This window comes from Microsporum canis, genomic scaffold (genome assembly GCF_000151145.1).
Source record: "Microsporum canis CBS 113480 supercont1.4 genomic scaffold, whole genome shotgun sequence".
Taxonomy (NCBI): Eukaryota; Fungi; Ascomycota; class Eurotiomycetes; order Onygenales; family Arthrodermataceae; genus Microsporum; species Microsporum canis.
In genome coordinates, this window is record NW_003299166.1 from 2,108,004 (window position 1) to 2,119,976 (window position 11,973).

Genomic DNA, 11,973 nt, shown 5'->3' on the forward strand with positions numbered 1-11,973 from the left:
GCTGAAGACGTGGCTTAAGCAATCGCTACATGCTGGGTCGGATGGGTGGGTGCCTATCGAGATATGGGATGCCGCGCAGGAGGCTAACAGGGCTGCGTATGCGGAGTGGATGGAGACAGCGAAGGCTGCAGGAGAAGGAGAGGGGATGACGATGGACAAGGCTGACAGGCTATGGCCTTTTGACGCCCGGTGAGTAGGAATCTTCAGATCGACCCAAACCACGATTTTCTTCCCCTTTATCTTTGGAACTGTCGCCAATCTATATATACCTCTCCACTTACTCTCAGCTGCGCAAACTATTGTATCTTCTACTGGTTATAGAATGCCAGGTTTCAGCTTCGGGTTTTTTCTTTTGTTGACGGTCGAATCGGGGTGTGTTCCTGGTAAGCGCTAGCCTGTTTACACTCATCACAATCCATATAAGTGGTTGTTCGTCTTGCCTTACTTTCGCGTGTGCGAGGGAGTCAGTCGTACGTAAGTAATGTACAGTGGAGAAGAGTAAAAAGAAAGAAAGGTCACGATGGGCGGGTCGGGCAATACCGGAATTTGCTCGACCCAGCGCGGCGGAAGGCATCCACACTCGGTGCACGGGCGGGTTCAACTTCCGCATGGCATGATGATATTGCAGTGTTTGTGCTATGTATATGCGAAGAGACAAACGGTTAGGCACTCTGCAGTGTACGGAGTACTGCTAGCGGAGAATATCGCCGGGTAGGACTTCCTCTCGTCGCTGTGGGGCAGAAGTGCATTCCAGTTGGCTGCAGATGAGGTTTGCAACCTCGATAGGTAACCTGTCACCTGTCAAAATGGCATACTGCAACATTATCCAAGCTTAGCTAATCTTGAACGTCATCATTGTACCACCGCCGAGATTACCGCCTCCAAGTTGTATAGAGTATAAGATGAAAACCTCCCTCAATGCCAACAACTAGCTCGCATCCTACCATCATCAACATCACCATCAGATAATATATTCTTCCCCTTTTCTCGCTTGCTTCTTTGGTCTCGTGTCACAAAAAGGGCCCGCCCACTACGCCGAATACGGCAAAGCCCCGAAGCTAAAATAGATCAGATTAGACAAGCGATTATCAATCTGATAAGAACGAAAATTTTTCTCACTCTTGGAAAAGACTAAAGGCAGCTCGTGCTTGTCATTGGCTCCCTTGGTCCTTGGAGCTCAGGTTTCCATCGGAAACGAGGCCTAAGATTAGATGGAATTCGTTGTTGCTGGGGTTGTGAAGGAGGCCGGGCAAGAGTGGAATGTGGGTAACGGCCCAGAGGCCATGGAAATCGGGGCGGTTTTAAAAAGGCTCTGGTCTCCCCTTGCTTCTCAGCTTTCTGTCTCTTCTCCTTTCGTCTACATTGCTGTGACTTGTCTGGCTTTCTGCCTGCTGTAGCCGTGGTTCCGTTCCAATTGAGGCTTGATTGATGATGGCTGTCGAGTCGGAAAAGGCTGTGGCGCCTGCCGATGGCGGAGACCAGCAGCAGCAGCAACAGCAGGTTAATGGGTCCGGAGAGCCTGTTATACTGGGCAAGAAGAGTCCCGGAGTCATGAGGGTCGAGGTGATATCCTCGCATATGACGTTTGTCGATCGTATCCTTCTCTTCATTGGCATCTTCGTCCTCGCCTATGCCTATGGGCTCGATGGAGGACTTCGGTTCACTTATCAGGTATATACTGGCATCCCCGTATATATCAATCTTCGTTACTGACTTACATGCCCAGACATATGCCACGGCCTCCTATAGTTCTCACAGTCTTTTGGCCACCGTCAATGTTCTGCGTGCCGTCATCGCCGCTGCTGCTCAGGTAGGCTCCCACTCCCCGTTGTGGCGTATATACATGCTAACAGCACATAGCCTACCGCCGCCAAGATGGCCGATGTCTTTGGTAGGGCCGAGGTGATTCTCTTTACCATCGTATTCTATGTCGTTGGTATGTTTTCGAAAGAGGCGCATCGCTACAAGACAAACGATCTAAGTGCTTTGTCCAGGGACCATCGTTGAAGCCACTTCCGATGGCGTCAAGGCCTTTGCCGCCGGGGCCGTGCTCTACCAGGTTCGTCAGTTACTTTCTATAATAACTATATCTTCTATCCGGCATTACACTTATAAAGATGAATCTAACATATGGTCAATAGATCGGCTACACGTCTATCTTACTTCTGGTCGAGGTTCTCATCGCGGACGTCACCTCCCTTCGCGCTCGTCTGTTCTGCTCTTACATCCCGGCCACCCCATTCATCGTAAGCCTCAACTATATACTATATACCATGGCCAGCAAGACCATCTACTGACTACCCCTCCAGATCAACACCTGGGTCAGCGGTGACATCACCAGTGCTGTCATCACCAACTCTACATGGCAATGGGGCATCGGAATGTTCGCCATCATCTACCCAGGTAACGCTCCCTGAACGTCAACACTTCGTAGACCTCGTCTAACATTCCCTTACAGTATGCGCCATCCCGTGCATAACGTTACTATACATTGTCCAAAGGCGCGCAAAGCGAGCCGGTGCTCTGGAAAACTACAGGACACCTTTCCAAATATACGGTGGCAAGAAGATCGTCACAGCCATGTTCTGGCAACTAGACGTTATCGGCATCATCCTACTCCTCGGCGTCTTTGCTCTCATCCTCGTCCCCTTCACCATCGCAGGAGGCGTAGAAACCCAGTGGAGGACAGCAAAGGTCATCGCACCACTCGTTATTGGCGTCCTTCTCATCCCAGTCTGGCTCTACTGGGAATCCACATGTTTACACCCCATGGTTCCTTTCAGGGTATGTTCCTAACACTCTTACACTACATGAAATACGTTTGATCTTAACTAACTTGGCCATAGCTGCTCAAAGATCGCGGAGTATGGGGCGCTCTTGGAATCGCCATCATGCTCAACACCGCATGGTATCTTCAGGGAGATTTCCTCTACACCGTCCTGGTCGTTGCGTTTAACGAATCGATCAAGAGCGCTACGCGAATCACAGCCTTGTACAGCTTTACTTCCGTCTTGACAGGGGTTGTAATGGGTGTATTCGTTTACTTTTTCCGACGACTGAAGCTTGTTATCGTTGCTGGAACGATTCTGTTCATGGTCGCTTTTGGTATTCTGATTTACTACCGTGGAGGATCATCCTCTTCAAGCCATGCTGGCATAATCGGTGCCCAAGTCCTTCTTGGAATCGGTAGTCATTCTCCTCCCCTTTTTATTTACATATGGCAATATGGACTAACACTTGGATAGCCGGCGGCATGTTCCCATACCCTGCGCAGACATCCATCCAGGCCGCAACCAAGCACGAACGTAAGTTACCCTTCAATATACATACCGCTACATCCTCTCTAACATCTCCCCAGACGTCGCCGCCATCACCGGTCTCTTCTTGGCGTCCTATAACATCGGTTCAGCCCTTGGAAACACCATCTCAGGGTCCATCTGGAACCAGGTTCTCCCTCAAGCCCTAATGGACCGTATATCCAACCAGACTCTCGCCGCTGAAATCTACAAAGACCCTTTCCCTTTTGCTACCGCCAACCCTATCGGTACTCCAGACAGGGACCATGCCGTCGACGCATACAAGCATGTTCAGCGCCTGCTTTGTATTACGGGTATCTGCCTCTCTGTTCTGCTCATTGCTTTCTCGCTCGTGCTGCGTGATCCCGTTCTTGGACAGGAGCAGAGTCTTGGCTTTGCTGAGAAGGATACTTCTGATGAAGAGGGCACACCTGCAGGGTCTAGTCATTCCGAGCCCTAGACTGGTTGGCGTTGGTGGCTGCTTCCATCGAGTGAGAGTTGGAATAACCAGTTAATAATTCATAATTTTTTGACGGAAAGAAAAAGGGGCTAGAGAGTGTTGTACTAATTACTATCCTTTTGGAGATATACAGCATATACATGTACTTAATACGTTTGTTTTATATGTTGGTCTTGTTATCCAACGTCCTATTAGCTCTCCTTAGCGCCGGATGCTATGATAGAATCCTACTAACACCCCTAAGAGTAGATACAGCTACCCTGTCAGGCTATAAAATCATATATCAGTAAGCGAATTTTATGGGTCTAGCCTTCTCGAAATCATGCCACTGGTGCATAACTCGGGACCTATAACTCGACAGGCAACCAGGCCAGGCCTTTGGAGCCTCCACAGTCTTACTACAGGCATACTTACATATTTACAATCAATGAGCATACACCTCATGCACTGCTGTATTTTGGTCTTCGATAATTATATAACATAGGAATGGATTCATTTAGTAGATCTACAATCTTTTGCTAGCACTTGCTATGCATCCCTGCCGTTCTCGATTTTTTAACTGTCCAGAATGCGTCTCGTCTCTTCCTTGGCCCTTGATAATAGCTAATGTGCGATAATAGTCATCATATTGCCGGTATGTAGTTTTGCCAGCGCCTTGAGTTTCTCGTAGGCCATCGCATATATTTCTCAGAATATCGTCACGTCCAATTTTTCGAGGCTTTTTATCCCAGAGTAATCCCTATGCGATACCGTCGATGATGTTTAGTGAGTTGTTGGTCCTTCACTCACCGCTTCGACTGGTGGCTTTTTTTGATACGTGGTGCCGTTTCTTCTGACCTTGGCCAGCATCTTGCAGTTACTGCTTTTTGGGCAATGTTAGCAGAATGACAATATTAGTTAACTTATAGTTATCACAGCTCGTCTTATAGATCTCATCTGACGTCAAAACGGGTGCACCTCGAGCAGCTCGAGTATTAAAGCATTCGATCTTCGACACCACCTAGTTGTTTGATGTATTCTTGGATATCTTGGTGCCTTTCTGCATATCTTAGTAGAATAGCCCTTCCCTAGTCCTCTCTTCCGCTTGGCTTATCGAAGTTGTCTGAGTTGAAGAGATATCAGAGTCCAGCCTGTAGAAGAAGAAGAAGATGATGATGATATCGAGTCTTGACGACGTAATAACCTTAGTAGAGTTAAAGTGGGTCCATGTTTAAACTATTTAAACGCTGAAAACTTCCTGGAAGAAGAACATGAAACAGCATCTGACGACCTTTTATCAGCACATAGAGTGAACGGCCTCGTTCACCCGTAAAGTGAATATAAATATTCATTCTTACCAGGTGAAACGTATCCTTTAATAAAATAATGTGTATAGCCCTGATATCAACAACTCACCCGAGCTATCGGCTTATCCTCATCAATAACAGAGATGTACATATATCCCAATAATACCCAACAAGTCAACACCAAGATATGTACTACGTAACTAACATCTGCCTAGGAATATCTTCGTCGCCCAACTGCAGCCGCAGAATGGTGGGCAGAGCCAAACTCCCATGTCCTGGGCTCTCGTGATCTTGCCAGAGAAGTTCAAGGGACCTGGATGGGAGTGACCAAAAACGGCAGACTGGCTGTTCTCACAAACTATAGAGAAAACACCCCGGGGGCCATCGTTGGTCTCCGCAGCAGAGGCTCGATCATCAACGCGTTTCTCAGTCTACCACCAGACAGCGATATGACTGCCCAGGAGTACATTGAGGAGCTGGTTGCCGGAGGCGAGGGACAGGCCGCCGGCGGCTTCAGTCTTGCATGCGGTGACGTGTTTGGCCCGTTGGGGATCGTATCTAACCGAGCTTCAGCCGGTGATGAAATTCCTTGGATCGCAACTGCAAGGAACCAAACAGTCGGCCTCAGCAACACGGCGTTTGGGGATCGATCATGGCCAAAGATCCTACAGGGCGAAAGGCTTATGAAAGAAGCAATTCAGAAAAGCTATGCTAGTGGTGAAAGCGAGGATGCGCTGATACACCGTCTACTAGGAGTGTTGAGCGTGGATAACCTTCCGAGATTGCACGAGCGTGCAAGCCTACAGGATTATCTCCCGTCATTAAGTGAGAGTATCTTCATTCCTGCTATCGGGGATCCGGACGAGGGAGTGGAAGAAGTTGTTTCGCATGGGGCTGAGGCTCATACGTTATACATGAAAGGCTTGTACGGGACACAGAAACAGACCGTAATTTTGGTCGATGAGTCTGGCCGGGTGAAATTTTTTGAACGCACGCTTTACGGGGACGATGCGAAGGAGATTCCTATCGGTGAGGGGGATAGAGAGTTCGAATTCGCTGTTGAAAGGTAGAGATAACGGGCCTAAAAGTCCGTCTCGTGTTTAAATACTTTATTATAGAATGATGCTAATTGAGATATAGGGCCCTTTCGTCAACTTTCCAATCCAAGGCCCATCTGTAGGCTGCTAAGCGTCCTGTTCTTAATGATGGCACTCTAATCTTTACTCCTTTTTATATGATGTATATGAAGCTTCTGTTGGTTTAAATCTCCTCTCTGCATGGGTTCCTGGGCGTTGTTGAGCGTTCTGTTGGCGTTATATACCTTTGCGATTAGTACGTTTATCATGCGAACCATTGATATCTATACTCTACGCCATAATGGCTATATAATAAATGCAATATGCATAATAAGTCATAACATCAACCGACCACTCTCACATCTTCCGTTTCAAAAGCCCCTTGAAGAAATCAAAACTGTTACTATCGCTCTGCAACTGCCACACCTTTCCAGTCGGCCGATCCTCCCAACCTAACTCCTCAGCGATCAAAAGCCCATAATCCCTCGTGATACCTTTGATCCTTGCACGCACCCCGCCCTCTGCCTCCAGTGTGACGATCTGATCCATGTGCAACCAGTTAGAATAATACATGTCTTCAAAATCCTTGTCGAATCCCGTGCGGAGAAATCTGGCATATAGTCCTTCAAAGGTAGTCAGGATCCGAGCCAGGAGTTTCTCCAGGGATGGGGGCTCGGGGTTAGATGTTCCTTTGAAGGTCTGAAGAAGAGCGTTGAGTGATGTGGTTGGGGATGGGTTGAGGGCATTTAAACCCGCGCCGACGACAGCGATATATTCGTTTGAAGAGTAGTGGGCGTTGACTAGGATGCCACCTATTTTCGTGTAGGTTTTGCATGTTGGGTCGGTAGGATCGAGGGCGTCTATGGGTGTGTTAGTATACTAAGTACAATTTGATGAGCGACAAGGCAAAGACCTACATATATCGTTTGGCCACTTGAGCTTTACTGGCAACGTGTCGTATCCTTTATCATATGTCTTTACGCCCTGAACGATAGCCATGGCGACTAGATATTGAATGAAAACCACCGGGGAGGACATGAGCTTGTCTACAGGGTGGTGCACGCAGATAGAGAACATGAGCTGACCGGGTGGTGAGACCCAGACGTTTGAACCACGACCCCGACCAGCGACCTGGACGGTGGCCGTTGCCGTCGTTCCGTTGGGAAGCCTTCTCAGTAGACGTGAATTTCTTTTTTAACATGTAATTAGCACTATTTCGTTCCAAAGCTCTAGACCAAAGGATACTCACTTCTCCAGAATGGTGTTGGTACTGGTAACCACCTCGCCATACAGCATGTGCGAACCAAAGGCCTGTACTTCCTCCTTTGACTGACCTCTGTATTCCTTCAAGTTAGAGTAAAAAGCATGATGGTTGAAGTACGGCGTTGTCTTGGTTCCAGGAAGCTCGCTGTCGATGACCAGCCGTTTGACAATGGCATTATAATCGACAATTCTGTCACTATCCCCGTCAGTGGCAGCAGCTTCGTTTTGAGGGGTGTCCGGCAGCGCTTCTGCAACTTTAGTCATTTTCATAGAGGACGGCGTCTCGAGGATGAAGGTGTCATTATCGTCCTTGAGATACTCCTCGCCGTCCTCTGTGGTGATGACGTCTTTAAGGGAAGACAGAACATCAAGTGCAGCACCGGGCTCGAGGGCAGACAGATGAATCTGGGAGAGGGACGGTACCGTTGCAGTGTCTTGATTGATCTGGAGACCCAGTTTAGCTAGACATGCCTTGAGGAAGTCAGTCCTGAACTTGTCGTCTCTTGCCAGCGAGTCGACGACGGAAGAGTAGTTAGGAGCCTCTGTATCACGGTCTAAGTTGGCAGCAGAGAACCTGTACTTGTTAGCAGTGTATATATAGTAGAGATCCATGTGTGTGATATACGAACTCTGGGTGTGGCCCCGTCAGTATAGCTGCACCGTCTCCCACAGGACAATAGACAACGGCAGCCTGACCCTCTCCAGAATCGACATGTAGTTTCTCAGTGTAGCTTGCGAGTATCTCTACACCCTGATCAGCATATTTAGGTGCATCAACAAAGGTTCCTCCGCCGTTGTAGTAACACTTAAAGGTATCCGGGACAGATCCAACAGGCAGCGCAGACTTGGATACGTTCAGCTCTGCAGCTCTGGCACCCTCTTCAGAGTGATAGACGAACCCGGCAAAGGCACATCCTCGAGCTATACCGGGGAAGAATGCCAGCTCTCTGTCCCCTACGACTTCGAGCTTCTTGTTGCCTACCTCGAACTCGCACCGGGAGCTGCCATAGTAGCCACCCGCGCAGAGACCAAGATAACTTCCCCCGCGCTGGACAAACTGCTTGATCCTTCTGTTCCCTTCGCCGTTCAGAGTCCTGCAGTAGGGCATGTCTGCTCCTCCAGGCATGACGAACAGGGCGCAGGTCGCAGTCCACGGCTCCTTGATGACCATCTCGCCAGTGACCGGTATGACGGCATAGTTGGGCGACAGGATACGACGCAAGGTGTACAGACACTGGCGGACAGAGTCCACTGTAGTTCCATTTCCTGGAGGCGCCGTCAGAACATTCTCTCTCCAGTCAGGGTAGGTTTGCGCACCGGAATACACCAGGACGTTGAGTCTCTTGGAGTTGGATTTGGTCGCCATTCTTACAACAACCATACGATATTCTTTTGCAACCTTCAACCGGCTTGAGATAAGGCCGGGATGTCCAAGGAAGAGAAGAAGCCGGTCCAAGTCGACGATGACGAGCCTGATGACTGGTATGTTTTCTTTTCTTCGTCTTCACTGCTTCCACGCTGACAGGAGACCAGGGACAAGAGAATATTCAGCACCGGCTGCGCAGGTAAGGAGAGAGATCGATCCTATATACCAACAGGGTAGCATCTGACGGAGACCAGCCGAGCAACTGAAGATGAACGACTGTTACTACGAGAAGAGAGACTGGAGAGCATGCAGCAAAGAGGTGTGTTTTCTTCCTGGATGTTCTTATATATTCCTTCTTCTCTACCGGAAGGTCGCCGAGATGCTTCTCAACCCGTAGAAGCTGGATTATACACTTATATCTATATACTTGTACCTGTATATCGATTATATATCTCTACATAATGTTGATATGATGCTAACGTCTACAGATGGAGGCCTTTAGGGAGTGTTGGAAACGCCACGGAAACAACGAGAGAACAGAGACTCGAGATAACTAGACAGTCTCTCTCTCTCTCTTCTATCTACTGCTTCTACTGTACTTTTATTCCTCTTCCATCTCTTGTATTTTCTACTTATATATCTTCATCATTAAACAGCGACTTTTGCAAGCGTTCAATAAATCTCAAGTTTTATCGATCACGGGATCTTTTCCAGCCTTTTTTCTCTTTCGACTTCAACAACCAACAGTAAACAAGAGAGAAACTCCTAGAGACTCCTAACAGGCAGAGACAGGATGGCCTCTCTAGTGATGAGGCGGGTCAATTGGACCGGCACGGCTCGTCCATCGACATACTCGAAGCTCATTATGGGCTCTCCTAGCTACAGATCGATATCGTCTACCTCCAAGCCAGCACCAGCACCAGCAGCAACAACACCATCATACTCACGAAAGGCCTCTAGCAATACCCCTAGGAGAACATATAACAGCTACAACAAGTCTGCATCTTCGTCACAAACGACATCAGCGTCCGCTTCTCCCCCAAAACCCGCGCCAACAGCTCCATCCACGCCCAATGAGCCAGAGCCGTCACCACCGTCATTCACAACACAGTCAACCTCACACCCGATACAAAACATAACCAAGACCGGCCTCGCTGACGCCCCTCCCGACCTCGTGCTGGAGCCTGCAAACGTTCCAAACGGCCACGTCGACTGGACACGCTCATATCACGGCCTAAGCGCCGAGCCCTTCTCAAAGGAAGCTGCTGCCATTCTGCTAGCACCAGTCGAACCAGACGATGTCGAGATCAAGCCCGACGGTATCGTGTACCTGCCTGAAATCAAGTATCGGCGTATACTCAACAAGGCGTTTGGGCCAGGGGGATGGGGTCTCGTGCCGCGCAGCGAGAGTATCGTGACGGGCAAGACGGTAACGAGGGAATATGCTCTTGTCGCGCATGGCCGGTACGTTATTTATATCAATTCATATCCATATATGACCCTTTGCTAACGGGGATAGGCTTGTGTCTATATCCCGCGGTGAACAAGATTACTTTAGTCCGGACGGGATACCGACTGCCACCGAAGGGTGCAAGTCCAACGCCATGATGAGATGTTGTAAGGACCTGGGAGTTGCGAGCGAGCTGTGGGATCCACGGTGGATTCGCAAGTTCAAGGCCTCGTATGCAAAAGACGTGTTTGTCGAGCATATGGTGAGTAAGAAGAAGTCGAAGATCTGGATACGCAAGGACGACGAGGTGATGTATCCGTGGAAGAGGACATGAGTGCCATAACACCATCTGGCTATAGGTAGGTTATACATGTATATTAGGATAAAACTCAAGCATATTACAGGCACCCCCGTGATACTTCTACAGCAGCCAGGATATTATAGTAAGTGGGTATATTGTATGCTCTAGTCCTTGTATATGTAAAAAGCTGGAGCAGATATGTACAGCAATGGTTATATCGGTATATACATGGGTCCAATATATCCAGCTAAATTCCCCCAAATGTAAAATATATAACCAGTCCATGCCATTCCCGGAAATGAAAATCTTTTAATATCTCCCGCACTGAACGCCCGGACGCCTGTAAACGAAAGGAAATATATGAGATGAAACAAGCCCAAAAAGTAGATCAAGTACTGTTGCTCCCGTCAGCCTCGCCATGTGGTCGAGTGCGAATGCGGAACCGTTCAACGAACCGCGCCGAAAGACGATTGCGTCGTCTCTCATCGGCGTTTGCCTGTCGTGATCGGAGGATACGAGCGTGCTGAAGATGTGAGGTGCCTTCGTTTGTACCGTCAGCCGCAGCGCCTTCGCCCTCAGCTTCGGGAGATGTGCTGCCAGCCATCGTGTGGGGAGCACCGCGCTCTCTGCCATCAATGTCAGGATCTCCTTCGATACCGGTGATGGTTTCAGTGTGTTCCCGCTCTTGCTCATTTTCCGGGTTGAGATTGATTCGACTGCTTTGGTTAGCATGGAAGCATAGGAGACGGATGATTCAAAGACGTACCATAGTGGACAAGTGCCGGAGACATCTACCAGCCATGGATCAACGCACTCTGGGTGAAAGGAGTGGTTACATGGTAGGAGACGAACGTCCTGGCCGCGAACGAACTCATCCGTGCAGATGGGACAGGTGGTGGACGGCTCTCGTTCAGAGGCAGCAGAACCAGCAGCAGAACCAGCAGCAGATGCAGACGGAGAGGCAGCACGGGGCTGGTGCTGTTCCGATGCATCGGTCGTGGCCGTGACAGGGACATCGGCATCAGCACTGGGATCAGAGCTCTCTACTGCGGGAGTATGAGCTTGAGCAGGAGCATGTTCGTGGTCAAGTTCACGAATCTGCCCATCCGCCAGTTCGACATCATGCTGTTTCGGACGCTCTCTGTCCTCTCCAAACTTGACGATGGGCAGGGTATCTAGCACCGCTCTGGCAATGCCCTTTGCACGACTCTGCCTCGCGCGACCCGGAATGTTACGCGGTCCGTACCGGTCCGGATGCCTGTGTGCCCGAATCGCACCGGTTAGGATGACGGCCAGGAACAAGATAGTGATAATGCCGGTGACGGCATAGAGGATGATCATTGCCGTGTTACGAGTGGTCTCAACGCCATTGTTCTTCGGGTCTCCACCGTGCGGCCTGGGTGGCTGGGGGTTTTCCTGCATCGACTGTGCTGCAGTGACGAGCCCAGACGTCAATATTGTGGCATTATGCTTCG

At 49.3% G+C, this 11,973-nt stretch overlaps 6 protein-coding genes across 6 annotated transcripts in view; 4 read left to right on the plus strand and 2 right to left on the minus strand.

The window, feature by feature from the left end:
• Positions 1–1,431: 1,431 nt before the first annotated feature.
• On the plus strand, positions 1,432–3,756 carry MCYG_04768 (siderochrome-iron uptake transporter; the record flags this gene model as incomplete). Its single annotated transcript, XM_002846985.1, has 10 exons — positions 1,432–1,671; positions 1,727–1,810; positions 1,861–1,936; positions 1,995–2,059; positions 2,142–2,246; positions 2,310–2,403; positions 2,459–2,784; positions 2,847–3,186; positions 3,246–3,305; positions 3,359–3,756. 10 exons carry the CDS (start codon positions 1,432–1,434, stop codon positions 3,754–3,756), a joined length of 1,788 nt encoding a protein of 595 aa, XP_002847031.1.
• A 1,148-nt stretch (positions 3,757–4,904) lies between these two features.
• On the plus strand, positions 4,905–6,222 carry MCYG_04769 (DUF833 domain-containing protein; the record flags this gene model as incomplete). The annotated part of the gene is made up of 5 exons (XM_002846986.1): positions 4,905–4,931; positions 5,044–5,064; positions 5,186–5,215; positions 5,258–6,108; positions 6,183–6,222. 5 exons carry the CDS (start codon positions 4,905–4,907, stop codon positions 6,220–6,222), a joined length of 969 nt encoding a protein of 322 aa, XP_002847032.1.
• Positions 6,223–6,475: 253 nt separating this feature from the next.
• Positions 6,476–8,747, minus strand: MCYG_04770 (biotin holocarboxylase synthetase; the record flags this gene model as incomplete). The annotated part of the gene is made up of 4 exons (XM_002846987.1): positions 6,476–6,978; positions 7,036–7,307; positions 7,368–8,011; positions 8,052–8,747. The coding sequence occupies 4 exons, from the start codon at positions 8,745–8,747 to the stop codon at positions 6,476–6,478; spliced, it is 2,115 nt and encodes a 704-aa protein (XP_002847033.1).
• Positions 8,748–8,807: 60 nt separating this feature from the next.
• Positions 8,808–9,304, plus strand: MCYG_04771 (uncharacterized protein; the record flags this gene model as incomplete). The annotated part of the gene is made up of 5 exons (XM_002846988.1): positions 8,808–8,863; positions 8,907–8,946; positions 8,985–9,066; positions 9,118–9,182; positions 9,236–9,304. 5 exons carry the CDS (start codon positions 8,808–8,810, stop codon positions 9,302–9,304), a joined length of 312 nt encoding a protein of 103 aa, XP_002847034.1.
• A 251-nt stretch (positions 9,305–9,555) lies between these two features.
• Positions 9,556–10,531, plus strand: MCYG_04772 (mitochondrial genome maintenance protein MGM101; the record flags this gene model as incomplete). The annotated part of the gene is made up of 2 exons (XM_002846989.1): positions 9,556–10,211; positions 10,306–10,531. The coding sequence occupies 2 exons, from the start codon at positions 9,556–9,558 to the stop codon at positions 10,529–10,531; spliced, it is 882 nt and encodes a 293-aa protein (XP_002847035.1).
• A 276-nt stretch (positions 10,532–10,807) lies between these two features.
• The window catches only part of MCYG_04773 (RING-7 protein), a gene marked incomplete at both ends in the record, with an annotated part of 1,770 nt that continues 604 nt past the window's right edge, over positions 10,808–11,973 (minus strand). The window contains one exon of the mRNA XM_002846990.1: positions 10,808–11,928. Within this exon, the coding sequence (XP_002847036.1) occupies positions 10,808–11,928 (1,121 nt within the window). The remainder of the gene's footprint in view (positions 11,929–11,973) is intronic.